This window comes from Gopherus evgoodei, chromosome 5 (genome assembly GCF_007399415.2).
Source record: "Gopherus evgoodei ecotype Sinaloan lineage chromosome 5, rGopEvg1_v1.p, whole genome shotgun sequence".
Taxonomy (NCBI): domain Eukaryota; kingdom Metazoa; phylum Chordata; order Testudines; family Testudinidae; genus Gopherus; species Gopherus evgoodei.
In genome coordinates, this window is record NC_044326.1 from 4,441,477 (window position 1) to 4,460,316 (window position 18,840).

Sequence of the window (18,840 nt, forward strand, 5' to 3'; positions counted from 1 at the left end):
AGCTGCTCAGTGAGGAACACTGTACTTTCCCCCTCTAGTTCGGTTCTGGATAAACTACTAGTGAGGCATTAGGAGCTACTATCTTTTGGGTGTGACATAAAACCACGGACTTGACCACTTCAGTAATTAAGGATTCCAAGGAACATTTTGGGCGTGAGCCCCAGTGTGCCAACTAAATTCTAACTCAGATAAAATCCATTTTACCTAAAACCCCTGTACTTTCAATTGGATTAGAGTCTTAAATTCTAGTCCTAAACTGTTGTGTACTGTTGTGCCCTTTAAACAGCTATTACATTACTCCCCGAAGGTGGATTTTAAGGTCAGAAGAGCCTATTATCATCTTGTTTGACCTCAAGCATAATACAGGCAATAAAATTTCACCTTGTATACCTCAGCTGCAAACAAAGTGGTACTTGTGTACAGTTTTATAGTGTTGTCTTAGCCGTGTCAGTCCCAGGATATCAGAGAGACAAAATGGGTGAGGTAATCTCTTATATTGGACCAACTTCTGTTGGTAAGAGAGACAAGCTTTCGAGCTCACAAAGAGCTCTTCTTCAGGTTTTATAAACAGTTGCAAAGCACACTTGGATATTCAGGGTGAAACAGGCTCTCTTAGTATGATGCAGCCACAATTCTTCTTGAAGAGCAATCTATATCTCAGACCATCACTCACATTTTAGTAGGTTTACTTGTTAACCTGAAATGTGTCTTCCTTCAAATTTAACAGTAGTTGATGAATTTGGTGCAAGTGTTTGCTACTCCTTCTGTCATTCAAAGATGTCAGCTGTGGTATGAAAACTCCTAGCGTATTAGATTTTCAGCTTCTCCAATCCAAATTTTGTCCACCTTACATCATGCTTGGTAAAGTATGTGGGTTATAATGTTTACTCAAAATAGGTAAAATATAACAGAACACAGATGATAATCTTCCCAATTGTGAAGCCCTTTTTAGCACATACAACTCACAAAGCTTCCACTGAATTCCCTATGTACAAGTACTGCTGGATTAGACTTTCAAAATTAAATTTCTGGTATTTAAAAATAAATAAATAGTTTGCATATTTACAATAGGTTTAATTTTCACACAGAATTAAATGATTTACAGGTTTTGTACTCTTATGGCTGATAAGCCAACGCATAAATATTCTCCTATCCTTCTGTTCTGAGGTCTGATCCATTCTTGTCCTGTGATCAAAGCCACGGATGGACACATGCAAGATGCAGTCTCTATCATCAATTTTTTAAAACCCATTTTAAATCAACAATTGATTATTTTAAAGCATTCTTCTCCTAGAACTACCAAGATGTACATATGTCTAACTGGAGTGATCTGGTGCTGCAAGTATCCTTCCTCACCCCATTATCCTTCCTAATACCAGTTACCCCATGAATTGCAACATATCCAAGTTAGGTTGTAACACTCTTTGTCGAAGGGATCATGTTTCACCATTTTTTAAAATCTATTAATTATAAAGCATCCAGAACACGTTAGGGACCTACAGGGGTAAAATACAGCCTTGCTTTCTAAGCTGGTAGAATTTTCTGGAAGGGGCACGTTGACTTGGGGATAGAGAAAGGTATTTGAAAGGTGTTTTTATGGCACATTATGGACTAACTGGCCTTAACAGAGCTAACAGTAAAATTAAAAGCAAGTATACATGTCCACATTGCTTTTCATCCTCAAAACCTTTACAAACATACCGAACATAAGCTATATGGAAATCACTTCAGCGTCTTTGTGAAATGCAGCCATCTCTGGCAAACAGTGTGACAGCTCTTTGAGAATACAAAACAATACTATTCAATTGTTTAGGGCACAAAAGGTAGAAGAATTGGAGGAGAAGCATGGTCCCAAGGCTAGGTTGCTAGCCTCAGACTTCGGAGATCCGAATGGCTCTGCCACTGACTTCTTGTGTGACTCTGAGAAATCTGTTAGTCTCTCTGTGCCTCAGCTCACCAAATCTGTAAAATGAAGATAATAGCACAACTCTACCTCACAGAGGTGTTGTGATGATAGAGACATTAAAAGACGTTGAGCTGCTCAGAGAGGCCACAAAAGTATCTAAGATAGATAAGGCAGAACATTCTGTTCTGTTGACAATGCAAGTAAGACTTATAGGAAGGCTAAATATGATTAACCAAATGACTAATGGGCTAGAGCACTGTGTTAACATTAACACAACAGCCAAATAAATTTCTCATTAAGATGTATACTAAGGCCACTCAGTAAATCTTTATCCAGCATGGGAGAAAATGCCACTTCTAACATACCTGACAGCACAAAGAGAGCACATGCCAACGTGATATGCAAATTCAAGTCCCTATACTTTACCAGCTAAGGAGGAATCCAAATCTATTTTGCAGTGAATGCTTCTGCTTGATATCCTATAGAAGGAAGCGGATGTTTTAAGTTTTGACTGACGAGACCTTTATGCGGTGACATGCTGCAGGCTAAAAGAAAGAAGCCAATCTCAGACCAGAACTTGTAACATTTTAAAGAAATTACTGCACGCTCAAACAATGGAATATTTGTCAAAGTACAACTTGATCACCAGAATTCATCTGTTTTTCATAACTATACTTGACCTAAACTACATTGACTGAACAAGGTAGCCTGTGTTTTTCACTCTGGAAAATATGGCTTTTCAACTTAAAAAAAATTTTTTTTAAGCCCACACTAAAGAAACACTAATTACAAAATGACTGTAGTCCAGAAGACTGAAGTGCATTAGGATTTAGCCAAAGATGACGAAGAATGATTTTTCCTTGTTACAACAGCAAGCAGCTAGTCATCTTCAGGTCATATTTTTGACAGTCTCCCCTTGTTTCAGCTACCCTCCAAGGTTAAGCCCAGGAATGTCTGCCTTACTTGTATGTTGGTTTCCATTCTTTCCTTTATTTCCAGCCTTCCTTTCCTTTTCTAAGGTTACTCCAGCATCCTGAGGTCATGATGAATGGATACAATAGTGTGGAGTTTACGGTGAGATGCTGTTTCATAACATGTTTTAAATTCTTCATTAAACTTTAATAGTGAGTTGGCATGAAAATCCTTCAGTTCTCAAGAGATTACCACTCTTCCCACCAGAAGAACCATATGCAAAGATTTCATGTGAGGAAGAGGGACAATTATTTCTCAAGTATAAGCTGTGCATACTGGAAGGAGGTTGGTCTAGTTTACTTCAGGAAAAGTCCGTTCCAAGAATTAGCAAAGAAGGATTCATTTATGAGTAGTACATAGTTCCACTGATTTCAAAGAGAATACTCACTGAGTAAGGTAATAATCATGGTCAGAGTTGCAGAATCAGCCCCTAGGTATGATGAACAACAAAACTACAGGGTGTAGTTGGGACAAGGAAACAGGAAGACCACAGAAAAGGACAAAAGCAGACAATGTTTTTGAGAGAGAATTAGCTGCAAAGAATTCAGGTAATTAATTTTGTTTCTGTTCTGCATTTTGCCTTTTTAATAGCTACTTCTTGTCATAGAACTAGTAATTTCTGCCAAACTCTGCAATCGTTGCTTGGAAAAGAACACAGGGAAATATGCTACTAAATGGGAGACCTTTGCACTAGGAAAAAAAAAAGTTATGCCATTAAATTAAAGATGATTTTATTTTAAGGTCTCTTTAGTAAAGAAGAGGCTCCTCTTTCTATTAGTTCAAACTGCAGGCTCAGAAATTAGCAAAACCATCCCTCGCTCATATTGTCTTAGTTTCAAATGAAAGAACATTTACTCATGTTTAGTACTGATGTGAGACATTTTAAGCTTGGGAAATCATTTGTTAAACTCACACATTTGTTTTGCTCTCTTAACCAGGAGCTCCAGGGAAAAAAAGATCTTGCTGCAAAAGAGAAGTTTATTTTATTTTAGTAAGCATACTGCAGACTATTCTCTGCACAGAACAGAAGGCAGTTGTATAAACCCGTCCAACATGATCAAACCCCACCGTTGGGATGAGAGGGGAGTTCAGTCTCTATGACACATTAAGTCTTTAGCCTCTCTGCTGAGACTGCCAACAAGTGAGGCTAGTTAGTTCCAGTTACTATGATAGCTCTTACATGCACAAGAGAGAGACAGACTCACCCCCTTCAGACTTTTGGTTAAGATCACATACAGCATCAATGTAATATTGGATACCTCCTCTGTCAAGGGAAGGACATGATGATCTAGTAGCTGTTTTCCATCTCTATGACTGAACCACCAGATGGTTACTCTTTTCAGTCATTACCGAAATATACTGAATTCAGACAGGCAATCTAGACACTTCCGAGCCCTTCCTAGCCCACTGCTGACGAAAAATGGACCTGAAGTGCAGTAGTTTTCTGAAAGATGGCGCCTCCTACTCGACCAATGTTCTCCTTCACGCATTCACGCTCAGATCTGCTTCCTTCACCAACTTAACCAAAAGCATGCTCTTTTTATAAACCCTGTTAACACTGCAGAACCAACACAGGAGTAAGGGGGTGGATTTATTAAAAACAATGCTGAGAGAAATTTTTACCATGTTAACACATTGTAATAAAAGACAAAGGGCTCTAAGAAATAAGTGAGACAAGAGAAAGTGCACTAAAAAGAACACGAAAGGGTTAAAACCACACACACAAATTCTTACATGCACACACAGAGAAACATGGCATTCAACAGTGAGGGCTTATGTGCCTCCATCCACCTACTAGACAATAGCATTTGTAGGTACCTCAGGATACCAGCCCCCTCCTTTTGCACCCCTCCCCCCAAAAGCAATATGGGGATGGGAGTGATTATGGGTTTTCAGACGACAGCCGGATCAGGAACTTACAATGACTAGGCAGAGGAATATCTGGGGATAAGTATTACATATACACATATAAGCGCCTCAGGCCACTTAGCTTGCATGATGGAGTCCTTGACTGTAAAGTCCTTGACATTGTCTTTTTAGACTGTAAGCTCTTTGGGAAAGGGACAGTGCTTCCTCGTTTGTATACCATCACATTTTCCCATTCCACAGCGTAAACAACTATGCACTACAGCATCATATGAACTAGAGCAGTTTGGCAGGATTGCCCTGGGAAGCATGCCTAGGTGTCCCGTGCTTTCAAAAACAAGAGAGCTCACTGAGCACCCAAGATACAGGTTTTTTTCTGTTATTCACACATTAAAATGAAGAGATGGTAAAATAAAATGGCATTGGATTTTTTTTCAAGCAGCTGTTGTGCAAGACGCACAGCCCTTGGGCTACAATACCTTTACCTGATGTCCCCAGTCTGCAATTTTCAGCATTATAGTCACCATCAGAAACATACAACCTCTGACTAAAATTTGCACCTATTATTCAAAAGAACAGGTGCTACTTTTATACAGCACTTTACACCACACACACACAGCTTTTCATCCTGAAGGATCCCAAAGCACTTTAAACTATGTACTACAGCAACATTGAAAATACAACCACTTCTGGGGTGAGAGGGCATTGGAAAAGCTGGATTTAGTATGTCGTACAACAAGATGATGTGGTTTAACAGCACAAGGTAAATCTCTAATCTCATAATAATTTCTGTAGAATCCTAAGTGTCCATGTGTAGCACATAAGACCTCTGATTTTCAAGGTTTCACCCCACAGATCCACAAACAGTATGCCACTTAGAACTCAAATTATTAACTTCAAAAGGATAAAGGGATGAGTCATTTGTGCCAGATTTTAAACCTGTGATTCCAGGGAGTCCAGGTTTTGCAAAACTGAGTCAGCCTCGAAGCTATATGCAAATTTATTAAACATACTGCAAAACACATTACTGCATACATAGTGCTTATCAGATCAGATCTTAGAATCTTTGATCTTGCCTCATGTCATCCATAAAACATGACCAAAGTAGACTACCAGTTGCAGTTTGAAGAGGCATTGGTATTCAGAACATTACTCAGTGTGTTTCTCTTATCTCTCCATCATTAAAACATCGCCATCCCATCAGATAGCAAGCCGCTTTGGTGCCACACTCTTGGAATGCAAGGGCATCGTTTGTTCACTGTACATGCTGTGCCTTATTTCCACATTCTCCTGAACAAAGGCATGTGCCCCTGAAATAGTGGGTGTATGCGTCATAAGTCTGTCCTGCTCATTGCACACCCCTTCCTGAATAAGTATTTGTAAACAGACGGAGAATTAACATTCAGCCAACTCGAGCCACTTCATAAAAAAGGGACTGTATTCAAAACAAGATGACAATCATTTCCCAACTAAGGTATACAGGTATTTAAACTAAAACTATACATGTAGCAGGGAAAGAGCAAAAACACAGCTATGCACCAAGCAATTCTATGTGATTCACAGAAACATGGTGGCTAAAAAATTCACAGTTCTCTTTAGGAATGGGAGTTTCTGGTAAGCACTTGACAATTCTCAGGAACTACATTGGGAGAAAAAACGTTGTTTTAGTAATGCAGATAGTTGGACTGTACTACACAAATTCGCATTCATAACTTTCTTTACAAGCAACATTTTAAAGGTTCACACTTACTCTATTGAATAAAAATACCCTTAGGAATCAAGGGGACCAAATGTCTAGGTAATTCAAAGTAACGAAATAAAATGTGGATATCACACAGTCACAATACTGGTATCGCTTGCTACAAAAAAAAAAAAAAGAGGGGAAATGAATTCAGTATGCAGAATGTCAGGCTAAGAACATGGTCTGACAGTCTAGTGGCAAGACTCTGCACTTCCATGGGACAATACAATCCAGGCACAACTCCAAAGGAATTTGGCCCCTGAGCTTTATTACTGGTCTCTCACCCTCAGAGGCATGCAGCACCATTAAGGTAGGGGCAGTAGATCATATTCAGTCCCAGAAGATAGTCTCCTACTGTTCAACTGCACCACCACCTACAGCTGTTTACAGAATATTTTTAACCGTGCTGCAGAAAGAATAGCAGCTCCAAAGTAGAAATCTGAGGGTGGGAGGAGAGCTTTAAAATAGGAAGATCTGCTAGGCAGGAAAAGAGAACCTTTTCCTCTCCAGTTTAACCGAGTTTTGCCTAGGAAAACAAACTTAATGGAGACTGGCCTTGTTCTCACTCTAATCCAATACGCTTTCAGAAAACTTTTCAGATCAGTGTTCCTCTTCAGCACTGGCTCCATCACTGGTGTGTTCCTCCTGAGAGGTCACTGTACCTTGACACCACCACAGAAGATCTTCACCATAATGTCAGAGCGTTCTCCAAACTCAATGTTTGTGTGACCCCTCTAGCTCTCACAAGCTCAGCAAAGTCAGGTTTGGTCAGGATTTGACCAACACAAGTAGTAGTTCTAGGGATACTGAAAACTCAAACCACTCCGTGCTCTGAACCATTTAAGGTGAATAATCTCTCATGACAAACTGTCCTCTGAGTCCTGACCACATTCCTTCCCCGGGAGAACTAAGACTGCTGGTTAACCCTTATTTTAGCCACTGAGATAACAACTGATGTGACTGAATCCAGAGAAAACCTTAAGTTATGCTTTAAAATTTAAATTTATCTGCAATTTGCTAGTCTACATATACAGTGCAACAGACAGGGAAGGCTCATCTAGTTTTGTAAATAAATAAAAAATGGTGATCACCGTGAAAGGGACTTGAAGCCCTGGATTAATCATGCTCTGCAACCCCTACCTTCAGGTGACAAGGATCCTGCATTTGGGTTATTATACATTGCCACTATATTTAGGAGGAATTATGTTTTTTTCCCCTAACATGGCTGTTTTCCAAACTGAGCACTTGGAGAGCCAACGCTGTCTGTGATCATGTCTAGCCAGCTTAGCACGAACACTGATTTCTCTGCTTCTTCTTTGATCCAAGTCAAGTTGTATCCCCATGGGTAATAAGGTCACAAGGTTAAAAGAGCAATATGACAATTACAAAAAGTTAAATCTATGTCCACCCCAGATAGACATACTATCAAGGGTCCATTAGCACGTAGTACAGAGCAGTTATCTCAGGTCACTGACACCAGTTCACTTTAATGGCTTTTCCTGTGTCCTTATCAATCCAGTGCACAAAGTATCTCACCCTAGCCTTTCCCTATGATCTCAGTACCATGTTTACAGCTATCTAACTCCACCAGGCACCGGTAAGTCAGCCAACTCAGCAGACAGTGAGATACGCCAGAACAGAATGATGGGACAATCTTAAAAGCAACTGAGATGAACTAGGAGTTAGATATTTCTAGAAGGAAAAATTTCCACTAAACAAAAAATAAATCTCAAGAGAAAAGGTGAAACTTTTTAATAGCTTTCCATTCCCAAGGACACAGTGGAAACAAATTTCACAGCCCTGATCGAGAAAAAAAGAATTAACAACAGACTCTCCACATTATAGTTCACGTTTCAGTATCAGTGAATACAATAAATATGTATTTCAAAGAGGAAAGGCAGCAGCTCTTTTAGTAGGAAAAAAGTCTGGGAGCTACATTTCTTGAACAATAATTTCAAGAATAAGAGACGCTCAGCTCTTAAAAGAGAAACTACTTCAATTCCTTTTACTCAAGCATGAGCAGATGAGACATTTATCTACACTGTAGCACCTCTAGTCTTGCAGATTGGGCAAGGAGCGAAAAGTACCAGTCTCAATAATCAATATTCCAACAGGCAGATAAAGCAACAACTGGCAGTCATCAGTGCAAATTAAATATTAGAGCACAAAGTCAGAAAGAAGAGGGTCATGAATACATCAGAGTAGGAACTATTAGGAGGGGGAAGTTCTAGGACAAATAAACGACGACATTTAAGTTGTGATTCTGGAAAGTGACTCATGATGTTCCATATTTATGGTCTCTCAAGAACTCCAGATTTAATCTGCTCAGTTGAACCTAAAATGATGTTATTTCTAACTGCCAGTCCCAAAAATTCAGCCTGGAATCTGAAAGTCAAGCTGGGTTCACTTGAGTCTTGCGAACCACTAACTACATAAATTCTGCACTCAGAAACACTTGAGTAACAATTCTATGGACAGCTCCCATTCCCACAGCTGTGCTGGCTCTGAAGGGCAAACCGATGTACAGAGTAGTAAAAACTTGTTGCAGTCGCTGAAACAAACAAATGGCTGAATACATCCAGAGAGAACACCTGAGTAAGTGAGGAGTAGGAAAGCGCACATTTTACATAGCTTTGAGAGTTGAACCCCACCTTTAAAGGCAGGTCAACAATGGGAGAAGCCCTCTTGTCAGCCTAGCGCAGTCTATACTGAGAGATAGGTCAGTGTAAGTGCATCGCTCAGGGATCTGGATTTTTCACACCATGAGCAACAGGGGGGAGGGTTAGCTCAGTGGTTTGAGCACTGGCCTGCTAAACCCAGGGTTGTGGGTTCAATCCTTGAGGGGACCACTTAAGGATCTGGGGCAAAATCAGTACTTGGTCCCGCTGGTGAAGGCAGAGGGCTGAACTCAATGACCTTTCAGGGTCTCTTCCAGTTCTATGAGATAGGTATATCTCCACATATTAGTTATACCGATATAAGTTTATAGTATGTACCTGGCCTAAGACAATGAAATGACTGATGAAAGGGGATGAGATGAAAACAGGAGCAGAGCTGAAAAAAAAAAAATCTAGAGAAGACTAATCCTAAATGAACACTGATAGAGTAGGTCTGCACAGCCCCCAGACATGAGCCTCCTACCCTGAATCAACAGACTCGGCTTAGCAGGGCTTGCACTAGTTGTGTAGACAGCAGCTCAGGTCAGAGAACAACTTCAAAGCACTGTCTACACAGCTATTCTTAGAGCACTAGTGTGAGCGCTGCTAGCTCAAGTCTATTGCCCCGGGCCAGGAGGCTCACTTCTGCAGGCTGTGTAGACCTACCTAGACAACAATATTCACTGCCTGGACTAGCAACTTTGTTCTCCCTTAAACATTCCTGTACACCAAAGCCAAAGGTGTTAAACTGCATCTACACTAAGCACTCAGAAATGTTTCAAATGAGTTTTAAAAAACAAAAATCTTTTCCCTCCAGTCTCCTTTATTCAGAATCATAGCGTCCTCTGTCAGCTCCATGCAGATTCCTCTGCAACCGCAGCCCAAAACTGCACGGGATTTTGTTTTTGACTGTCTCACAGCTGCTAAGTTCCCGGTTTGCAATAAGTTCCCCTCCCTATACCCTTCAGTTTATGGGAAACATCACACAATAATCAATTTTCATTTTATATCAAGTAATGCAAAGCAATTCCATCTCTTGCATTCGAAATCCAAGACTGCCAACAGCTATACAGATGCCATAAGAGATAAAACAAATCATCTAACCCAAACTCCATCTGTTCCAGTTTACTTTGGATATTGATCAAAACAGTTTTTGTGCTAGTTATGTTTGAGTGAGGGAAGACCTAGTACAGAATAAATATCAGTGGCAGAATCACTTCACCCAAATACTGTAGTTTCATCTCAGCTTTGTACAGCGATCCGTTAACCAATTCTGCATACTGCTCCATTACCTCTGGGTATGTATAGGACATGAAAAAAAACAGTAATGTAACTAAGTTGTAGATTTACAGACTAATTGTAGGTAAATGTCTTTACATATATTGCTGCTAAACAGGAAGTGGGTATGTTCTGTTATTTGTGTGTATCTGACTGGGGGTTAACCTTGGTCCATTGGTTAGAACAGAGGAGAGGCAAGGTTTTGTTCTAGGCTCTCTCCATGACTCCCTGTGCTACCTAAGGGCAAGTTGCTTAGCCTCACTGTGTCTCAGCGATGATGCATTTGTTCTCTCAACTTTCTAGTTCATTTTTTGCATGCAATTCCAGGATTTAAAATATTAACGTCTGTGGTATCCAGAGATCCCAAGGCAGAATCAGGGCCCCATTATGCTAGGCACTGTACAAGTATATTAGAAGAACATGTCAGTGTATGTTGTTTGGGACAGGAACACAAATAGCCGTTAAAAGGAGAGGGGTACACTACATACACACAGTTTTTAATGTGCATTTGTCGTTTTTTCTTTTGATTGTAAATATTTCAAGTGGCATCTATCTCCACTTGACCCCCCAGCCATTATTAGTCGCCTGATTTCTCAGAGTAAAGGATTGCTGACAAATAGTCCCATAAAGCATCCCTATCAGAGTCTGTCTCCCCTAGCTCTGTTACCAAGTCAAGGACCAATTCTCAATTAACCACAGCCTGACCCTTGTTCACTTTCTTTCCCTCTCCTCTGCCCTTCCTGCAAAAGTTCAGCGCTTCCTGGAAAAAGTCTCACTGCCTGTTTGATACTGTACTTTGCTTTAGTTGCTGAAGGAAGGATTTACAGGTGCCTGGCCCCGTCTGCAAGACCATGACCGAAAGCTGACCTCATGTTACAATATGTGAACTACTGCCCTGCTGATAAGGCTGGCAGATATGAGTAGGATTTTTCAAATAATCCTTTGGGAATTTATAAGCAGCACAGCCATAAAACTGAGGTGACTGGAAGGTCGATTTCACTAAAAATAATAAATATTGCAATGTTTATTCAAAGTAGGCCTTTGTAACTGCAGGCCAAGCACTTAGATAACACTATTGTAAATGACAAATATTAGGAGGTTTTGGTAACTATTATATTATGAGCCTTCCGTCTGACACTGATGTGACCATTTCCCTTGGGGCTTGTCCAATCTTTGATATTGTTCAACAGTAGCTGGGCCTAGAAAACCAGTTCAGGACTCAACCACAGGTCAGGAAAAGGGTAATTTTCCTTTATGGTTGCTTGCCTTCCTTCCCTGCTTCTCTTCTTGAAAATTCTGCCTTACAGTTTCTTTTTTTCTTGTTTCTTCTAGGCCTTTTGGCTGAGATTCTGTATTGTAGGAGTCTGGTCTAGTGGGCTCAGTAGAGGACTGGGGAGAAGACCTCCTAAATTCTAACCCCAGCACTGTCATCAACTCCTTCTGTGACCTCACGGCCTCAGTTTTTTCCATCTGTCAATTGAGAATAACACCTACCTACCTATTCCACGGGGATGTGGGGATGGTTAATGTTTACAATGCATTTTGAAGATGGAAAATGCTTTATTAGTGCTAAGTATTAATATCTGACCGCACAATTTTAGTATCTCAGAGAGCTTTACAAACATTGAGGCGCCACACCTACGTGAGGCAGGCAGGAATAATAATTTAATCACTCAGACATGTATCCATCGGGGGACTATATTCTATCCCCAAAAGAACGATGGACTTCATCTAACATGACTTTTCCCATCTCAAGTTACTTTTTGAGCACATCAAAGAGGCTCCAGGTGCACTCTCTCCAAGAACATATTGGCTGGCTAATGGTTTACTTCCAGCTGCAGCAGAAAGCAATCAAACAGCAGCTTGGAGCATTAGCCTGGAATCTGTTTCTAGAAGTAGCATTTCTCCAGCATACAATAGGGGAGTACACAGCCACGTTCTATATATGACAAAGGGTGAACAGTAAAAGCATCATTACATAAACCAGAATATAATGTCAGTCTAGAGATAAACATGTACTACAAACTATAATACTCTGAACATCCACTGATGCAAAAAACTAATGTCCTGTTTTCACGCTTTACGTAATAGCATTATAATATACCCTTCTATTAAACAATTATATGCAAAGCCATGACTACATGTACATCTATGTACAACTGACGTTTCTCCAAATCAAATGACACTTTGAAATCTACCAAGGGATTCAGACCATTGTAATTTTCTCCTAGCACACTCCCTGAAGCAGGCTTCCAACATCTAGTATTTTGTCTTTGTCAAAGACAGAGTTCACTCAAAAATAACATTCTGGGTAGGTTAACTTTTTAATGCCAATAAAGTATCACGGAATTGTAGCGAAGCTATATAATTACCAACAGATGAAGACATAAAAAGGTTATATATGCATTTTTATGATGATTTATTTCCTTTAGCAAATTCATTTGTAGGTATTGCTGGAGGGGGTGGGGAGAGGCGCTGGCTCTAGGTCTACCATAAATGAAACAATTCTTAGTTCAGGCTCCAGAGCAGCAAGGGAGGCAAAGCTGCCGGATTACAAGTAGAAACCATGCACTGTTCTTATGTACTGGCTTGGCTTTAGAGGGTTCTCCTGCGGCCGAGAGAGCTGAAGAGCTTTCTTCAGCAACTGTGGGTTACTATCATTGAAGAACAGCTGCAGACTAACAGAGACCCTTTGGGTCTGCGGATTTCCAGTTTGGAAGGCCCAGATGAATTACTGCAGGAGTCTAAAAATTATGAGTATCTGGCACAAGGGAGTAAAGTCTGAAGCATCACCCATGAAGGTCATTTTCTCCGCTCGCATTAAAGGGAGTAACTTTTTATCAATATATCGGAAGGCCTGAAAACCACATTTTGTCTAGCAACCTACCAAAACTAGAGGTGAATTTTATTGGATTTTAAGTGGACCCAGGGGCGGCTCTAGGTATTTTGCCGCCCCAAGCACGTCAGGCAGGCTGCCTTCAGCAGCTTGCCTGTGGGAGGTCCCTGGTCCCGCGGATTCAGTGGCACCCCTGCGGGAGGTCCGCCAAAGCCGCGGGACCAGCAGACCCTCTGCAGGCATGCCGCCGAAGGCAACCTGCTTGCAGCCCTCACAGCGACCGGCAGAGCGACCCTCGCGGCTTGCTGCCCCAGGCACGCGCTTGGAGTGCCGGCCTGGAGCCACCCCTGAGTGGACCCACCTTTCTAAACAAAGCAAGTATTTGGAATTCTAGATCCATCATCTTCTCAAATGTGGACAGAAAATTAACTGGATCTAAAGTTGCTGATGATCTATCTATCTTGGGGTTTTATACTGCCAAACATCACCTCAGTATCTCAGTGCCTTCCAAGTAAAGATGATAGCAAATTCCCTAGTGGACGTCACAAAGTCTCTGGCTCGTCTCCCTTTTCAGAATAAAAACCTCCTGGTTTTGTTGGCTGGTTGATTGATTTGTTAGTTACAAGGTTTTATCTTTGTATATTGGGGTGGGGGGCGGGAAATGTTTCGGTAAGTAGGAATGCCAATGTGGTGGGTATCATTTTTGCTATTGTGGGAAGGTTTCCACCATTGTGTGTAACTGATGATCAGGGTCACACAATTATTTTTCTCTTAACATACAACAGCGATCAAGAACTGACTAAAATGCAGCAGAAAATGGTCTTATCACTTACACAGCCATGTAAACATATCTTGATGTTTTTCAGGGCAGTCTGAAGTCTGACTTCCAGAAAGCTGGAGCCAAGACAGTAAAACTGTGGATTTAGTTACATACCATATGATTTTAATGATGGGAAATTCTCCAGTCTTCAAAAGAAGGGAGGTGCAATAAACAACAACAACCACTTAAAACTGCTGTCTTTCTTGATTACTCGATATATTACTTTGCACTGATAGAACAGTTATTTTGATTAGAGAAGAATTATTTTAGGGAAATATATTTAAGCTAGAAAAATGTATTTGGCTCCTAATAAACTCCAAAGCTGTTGTGGCTGAAGAAAATGGTTTATTTATCTTTGCAGTATGCTAATATAAAATAGCTGTTTGGTTTTTATTCAAAGCCCTTCCTCTACTGTCGGCTCCCAGTGTTGCCCCTGCTTCCCTTTGTCACATGCTGCTGAGGTTCTAATGTGACTAGATACTGCATTTTCTCTTGAGGTGAACATAAGCACATACTAATACTCATTACGCAACAACTTCTTTCCAAGAGCGTCTACACAGACATAAGGAGCTGCACCTAATCTTGCCATTCAAAATCTGGGCAAACTTCAGTGTCATTTGTACAAACTGTGCAGTGAAAACACCATCGCAGACCTACTTACCAGTACAGAATAGATGTGCAAGCATCGATACACAGGTGAGAAATCCACCAAATCCTGGGCACCAGGCACCTACAAAAACATGAAATGGAAAACAAGAGGCTCAACATATAATGTACAAGCACTTGGCTACAAATAAAGTACATAGTGTGTGGGAATATACAGACACACTATAGACTGGATACTGAGGATTTCAGTTATAATGAATTTCAATTCGTAGTAAGTACTGTTCAACTTTGGGGTTTTTAAAGCAGGTACGAATGGATCAAAGCAGCAAAATTCAACTTTTGGTGTACCCATCACTCCGAGCATCTACCTCTTTACAAAACACATATCGTATTCGTACCCTTTGTTAGTCCTCTCAGCAGAGGGGCAAAAGATGTGACCAACCATGGTTGCTAAATGAGCTGGTGGTCCTAGATAAGAGTTGAGGCATGTTGGCAGAAGCTGTCACTGACTCGATCTGTGCCACACCTGTGCTGCGGGAAGGTACTTCTCCAGGACTGCTAATTTGGCATCAACACTTAATTCACTTAAAGGACAAACTGAGCCATTTTTCAAAAACTGCTTACTGATAAAGCTAAGAAAGCACACAAGGGCGAGGCAGAAAGTAAGAGACCGCAGAAAACTGCATGAATGTGAGATTCAGCATCCACAAGCTTCACATTATGGATCTACTCAGGTCAGCAGCATACAATCACAGGCAACGGGCAGTCGAGCGGGACTACTGATATCGGTAGCTTGCGCTGATTTTTTAAAACCAAAACTAAATGTACCAATTGTACACACACACGGAGCAAAGTAAACGTGTGCTCCTATCACTCTTACTCTCCCGCCCCATTACCTCCATTTCTTACCTCTAAGTGTTGTGTCTTGTCTTAACTAGATTTCAAGTGTAGACACAGGGCTTGTTTACATTACAGAGGTTATAGCAGCAGAGCTACGGGTTCATAGCTATGCCACTGGAACCCCGGTGTGTAGATGCACACTACTTGGACAGAAGGGGTTGACCCACCACTGTAGTAACTCCACCTCCCTGAGCTAGGACAAAAGACGCTTTCTTCTACCAGCCTAGCCACGTCTCCAGCAGGCATTTAGGTCAGCATAGCGGCGGATTTTTCAAATCCGAGTACTGTAGCTACATTGACCAAAGTTTTAAGTGCAGACCGGACTAGTGAGCACAAACTCCTCAAGCAAGAACTTTCTCTTGCTATGTGTTTGTAGAGCACTCAGCACAATGGGGTTCAAGTAATAAATCAACAGTAGTAATGAGGGAGGAAAAAAAAACACACATCACCCATTCACAACACACAACCACCACCAAATTAACTAATGATTTCCCATGAATTAGTATTTAACAACAATTACTCTTTTCAGATGGTTAGCAGTGATCATTAGTGGTCCCTGGAACCAAGGCCGGTGGTCCACAAATTAAATGTTTTGCTAGCGAAGAGGTGTAGGTTCGAGGGAAGCAGGAGAGGAGTTGATCCACAAGGGGAGTTCTCTTACAAGAGCAATCCACAATTAAAAAAAAATCTCTGTATTTCCTTAAAAATATTAAAGCCCAAACATAGACAATATAATAGCTATTGCTCCAGAACAACTTCAGACCCTGATCAAGAGTTTATATTAAGATTTAAACTGTATCTAAAGCATTTTCAGACAGTCATGCACAAATTCTATAGACTATCTGTTTTAAAAACACACACATCCTTGTGGAAGTGCTCAAATCCTTTACCCTCTTCTTGCACAGGGTGTTAACCTAAGATTGACTTAATATGAGGAAAAGAACAGACTGTTCCCTCCACACAGAGCTCCAACCCTAACAGTGAATGAAACAACACACCTAGCCTTTTGAACTCTTTTCAGACTCAGTCCACTGTATGCTTTTGCACGTACACAGTATTCGAAACAAACTACTGTGGCAAATTTAAAACACTGCCCAACAATCTGTATTGTTTTCTACTGCACTGGAACAATACATTTATTGCTCTCCTAGCAGTCATCAGCTTCCCTGGGTAGTTTCTTGCGTAACTTTCACCACCACCCATCACAAAAAGACTCTGGTCATTACAGTTTTGAACACAAACCCTACTGGAATTATAGCAGGTTGGCAAGAGACGCCCTAGAGACTGATATCTGTACTACTTCATGTTCCTTATGAACTTGCCGCTGTGACAATACTTACTGCAATACAAAAGCAAAGCTCAGCATGTATAGTTTGTGATGGAATGCCACATACTGGCAGGAAAAGGAAATGACCTATCATTGAAAATCACCCCTGAATAGCTAGATGAAGAGTATTTTAGACACTGAAGTAACGAACAATGTCATAACCAACAAACCTTTGATTAAGGTGTGGAATCTCTCTTTGTAGCACTTGTTTTACACTCATAGTTAAGCTTGTGTTTCTGAGGTTTGAGGAGCAGCAGAGCTATTTCTAAGCTTGCAATGAAAAGAACCTAAAGCCCCCTTTCAATAAAAAGGGCACTAGATGGCCACCAGCACCTCAGTCTCATCTCCTTTCTCCATGTTCACAAAAAGAAAGTGTATCCTATCCTTAAACTGAAATTTCCTTTCTTCAAACAGCGAAGCCCACAAACTCTCACTTTGGGTCTTCAGCATATCTGCAGTATGGGAGGGGGAGACAGAGCCATCAGTCCCTGTAAGCAGCCCAAACCTCTCCGTCTGAAGAATACCACCACTTGGGTTAGCTTCAATGACTGAGGATTCTAGCTGGCTTAACCTTCATAACAAATTCTTAGTTCTGAAACAGGCATACACTGACTTAAGTGACAGCTAAGGAATGCTCTGCTTTTTAGTTTTGGCCCCAAGCTTGTCCAGAATGGGCTGTATCTGTGGATACTGCTACTAGCAGATAGAAAGCTTTCATGGAAGTATGGATACACTTTTCTGTACCTCAGCAAGAAAAGAGCCACTGATCTTTTACACTGGAGATTATAGGAACGGCTTTATGAGAACTTTTGAGGGGGAGCCCATTACTACTTTTTTCACAACCTTCCATTCAGGCACTATAGCTATGTAGTACATCTCTTCAAAGTCCACATCCACTGAGGGTTAAATTTAATTTTCAATATTTAGAAAACTCATAGGCAGACATCCTACATCTCTCTGCATACAGCAAGTAGATTCTCTTGGCCCAGAATGGAGTTCACTAACCTTAAAGACGAAGCTCCGATTGCTAATAGAGCTAACTCCACTCCATGCTTTGAACGTCTGTGACATGCATCATCTAATCCAGGTGGATTTGATGGCTTTGAGGCTTTTAACCCCATGCTGAGGGTAGTACATAATGAATCATGCTGCAGATTTACATCATCATCTTGTGAGGTCTAGGTGTACTTCAGTTGCCCTATGAACACCTAGACCAGGTCAATAAGGGCTGGATCTATTCTAAGCACCATCTTATCTGCATGAATGGTGCAATGCTAGAGCTCACCGAAGAGTTCTTCAAACTCAGACATTGTTCCAGCTGAGGTTATGGTGACAGCAAGACTACTTTGATTGGCTGGAAGTAAGAGAGAGATCTCACAAAAAATTAACATGGCTTTTGCATAATTATTGATGGAGACAAAAAAAGAAAAAGAAGAGTGGTGTTCTCAATCAGCTGTGTGTGATCCAGAGAAGTCTTCCCTGAGGAACTATTAATGTTCAGATGCGTGGATATATTTTTCAGTCTGCCTGCTCGAAAAATACTGAATAGAGCTGACAAGTTTATTTGGAGCATTGTATTTTTTATTGCCATAGCCAGGCACGCTGGGTACGAGCAGAATAATCCCTTGGGCCAACCAATACAGCATTTGGATTCCTTCTTCTGAAAGTTCTCTGACACTAGGGTGATAGGCACCAGTACACAATCTGAAGTTCAGGTTTTTTTGCCACCTTGATATCATCCTTAGATGTAAAATCATCCCTGGGCAAATTTAAATGCTCAAGTTTTATGACTCTAGGATAAAGACGCCATTCTCCCTGGTCTAACCCATATCTGCTCAGCCAGTCTGCCCTGATATTGAGCTTCCCAATGCGGGGAGGAAACATACCAGATTTGTTTCTCTATTCAAGGATCGGGGATCTCATCTTTCCTC

General features: G+C 40.9%; 1 protein-coding gene across 3 annotated transcripts in view; it reads right to left on the reverse strand.

Moving 5' to 3' along the window:
• EXOC6B (exocyst complex component 6B) overlaps positions 1–18,840 on the reverse strand; it is a 354,725-nt gene that overhangs the window by 125,527 nt on the left and 210,358 nt on the right. For all 3 annotated transcript variants that reach the window (XM_030565624.1, XM_030565623.1, XM_030565622.1), the window contains exon 8: positions 14,738–14,806. In XM_030565624.1, the coding sequence (XP_030421484.1) occupies positions 14,738–14,806 (69 nt within the window). The remainder of the gene's footprint in view (positions 1–14,737; positions 14,807–18,840) is intronic.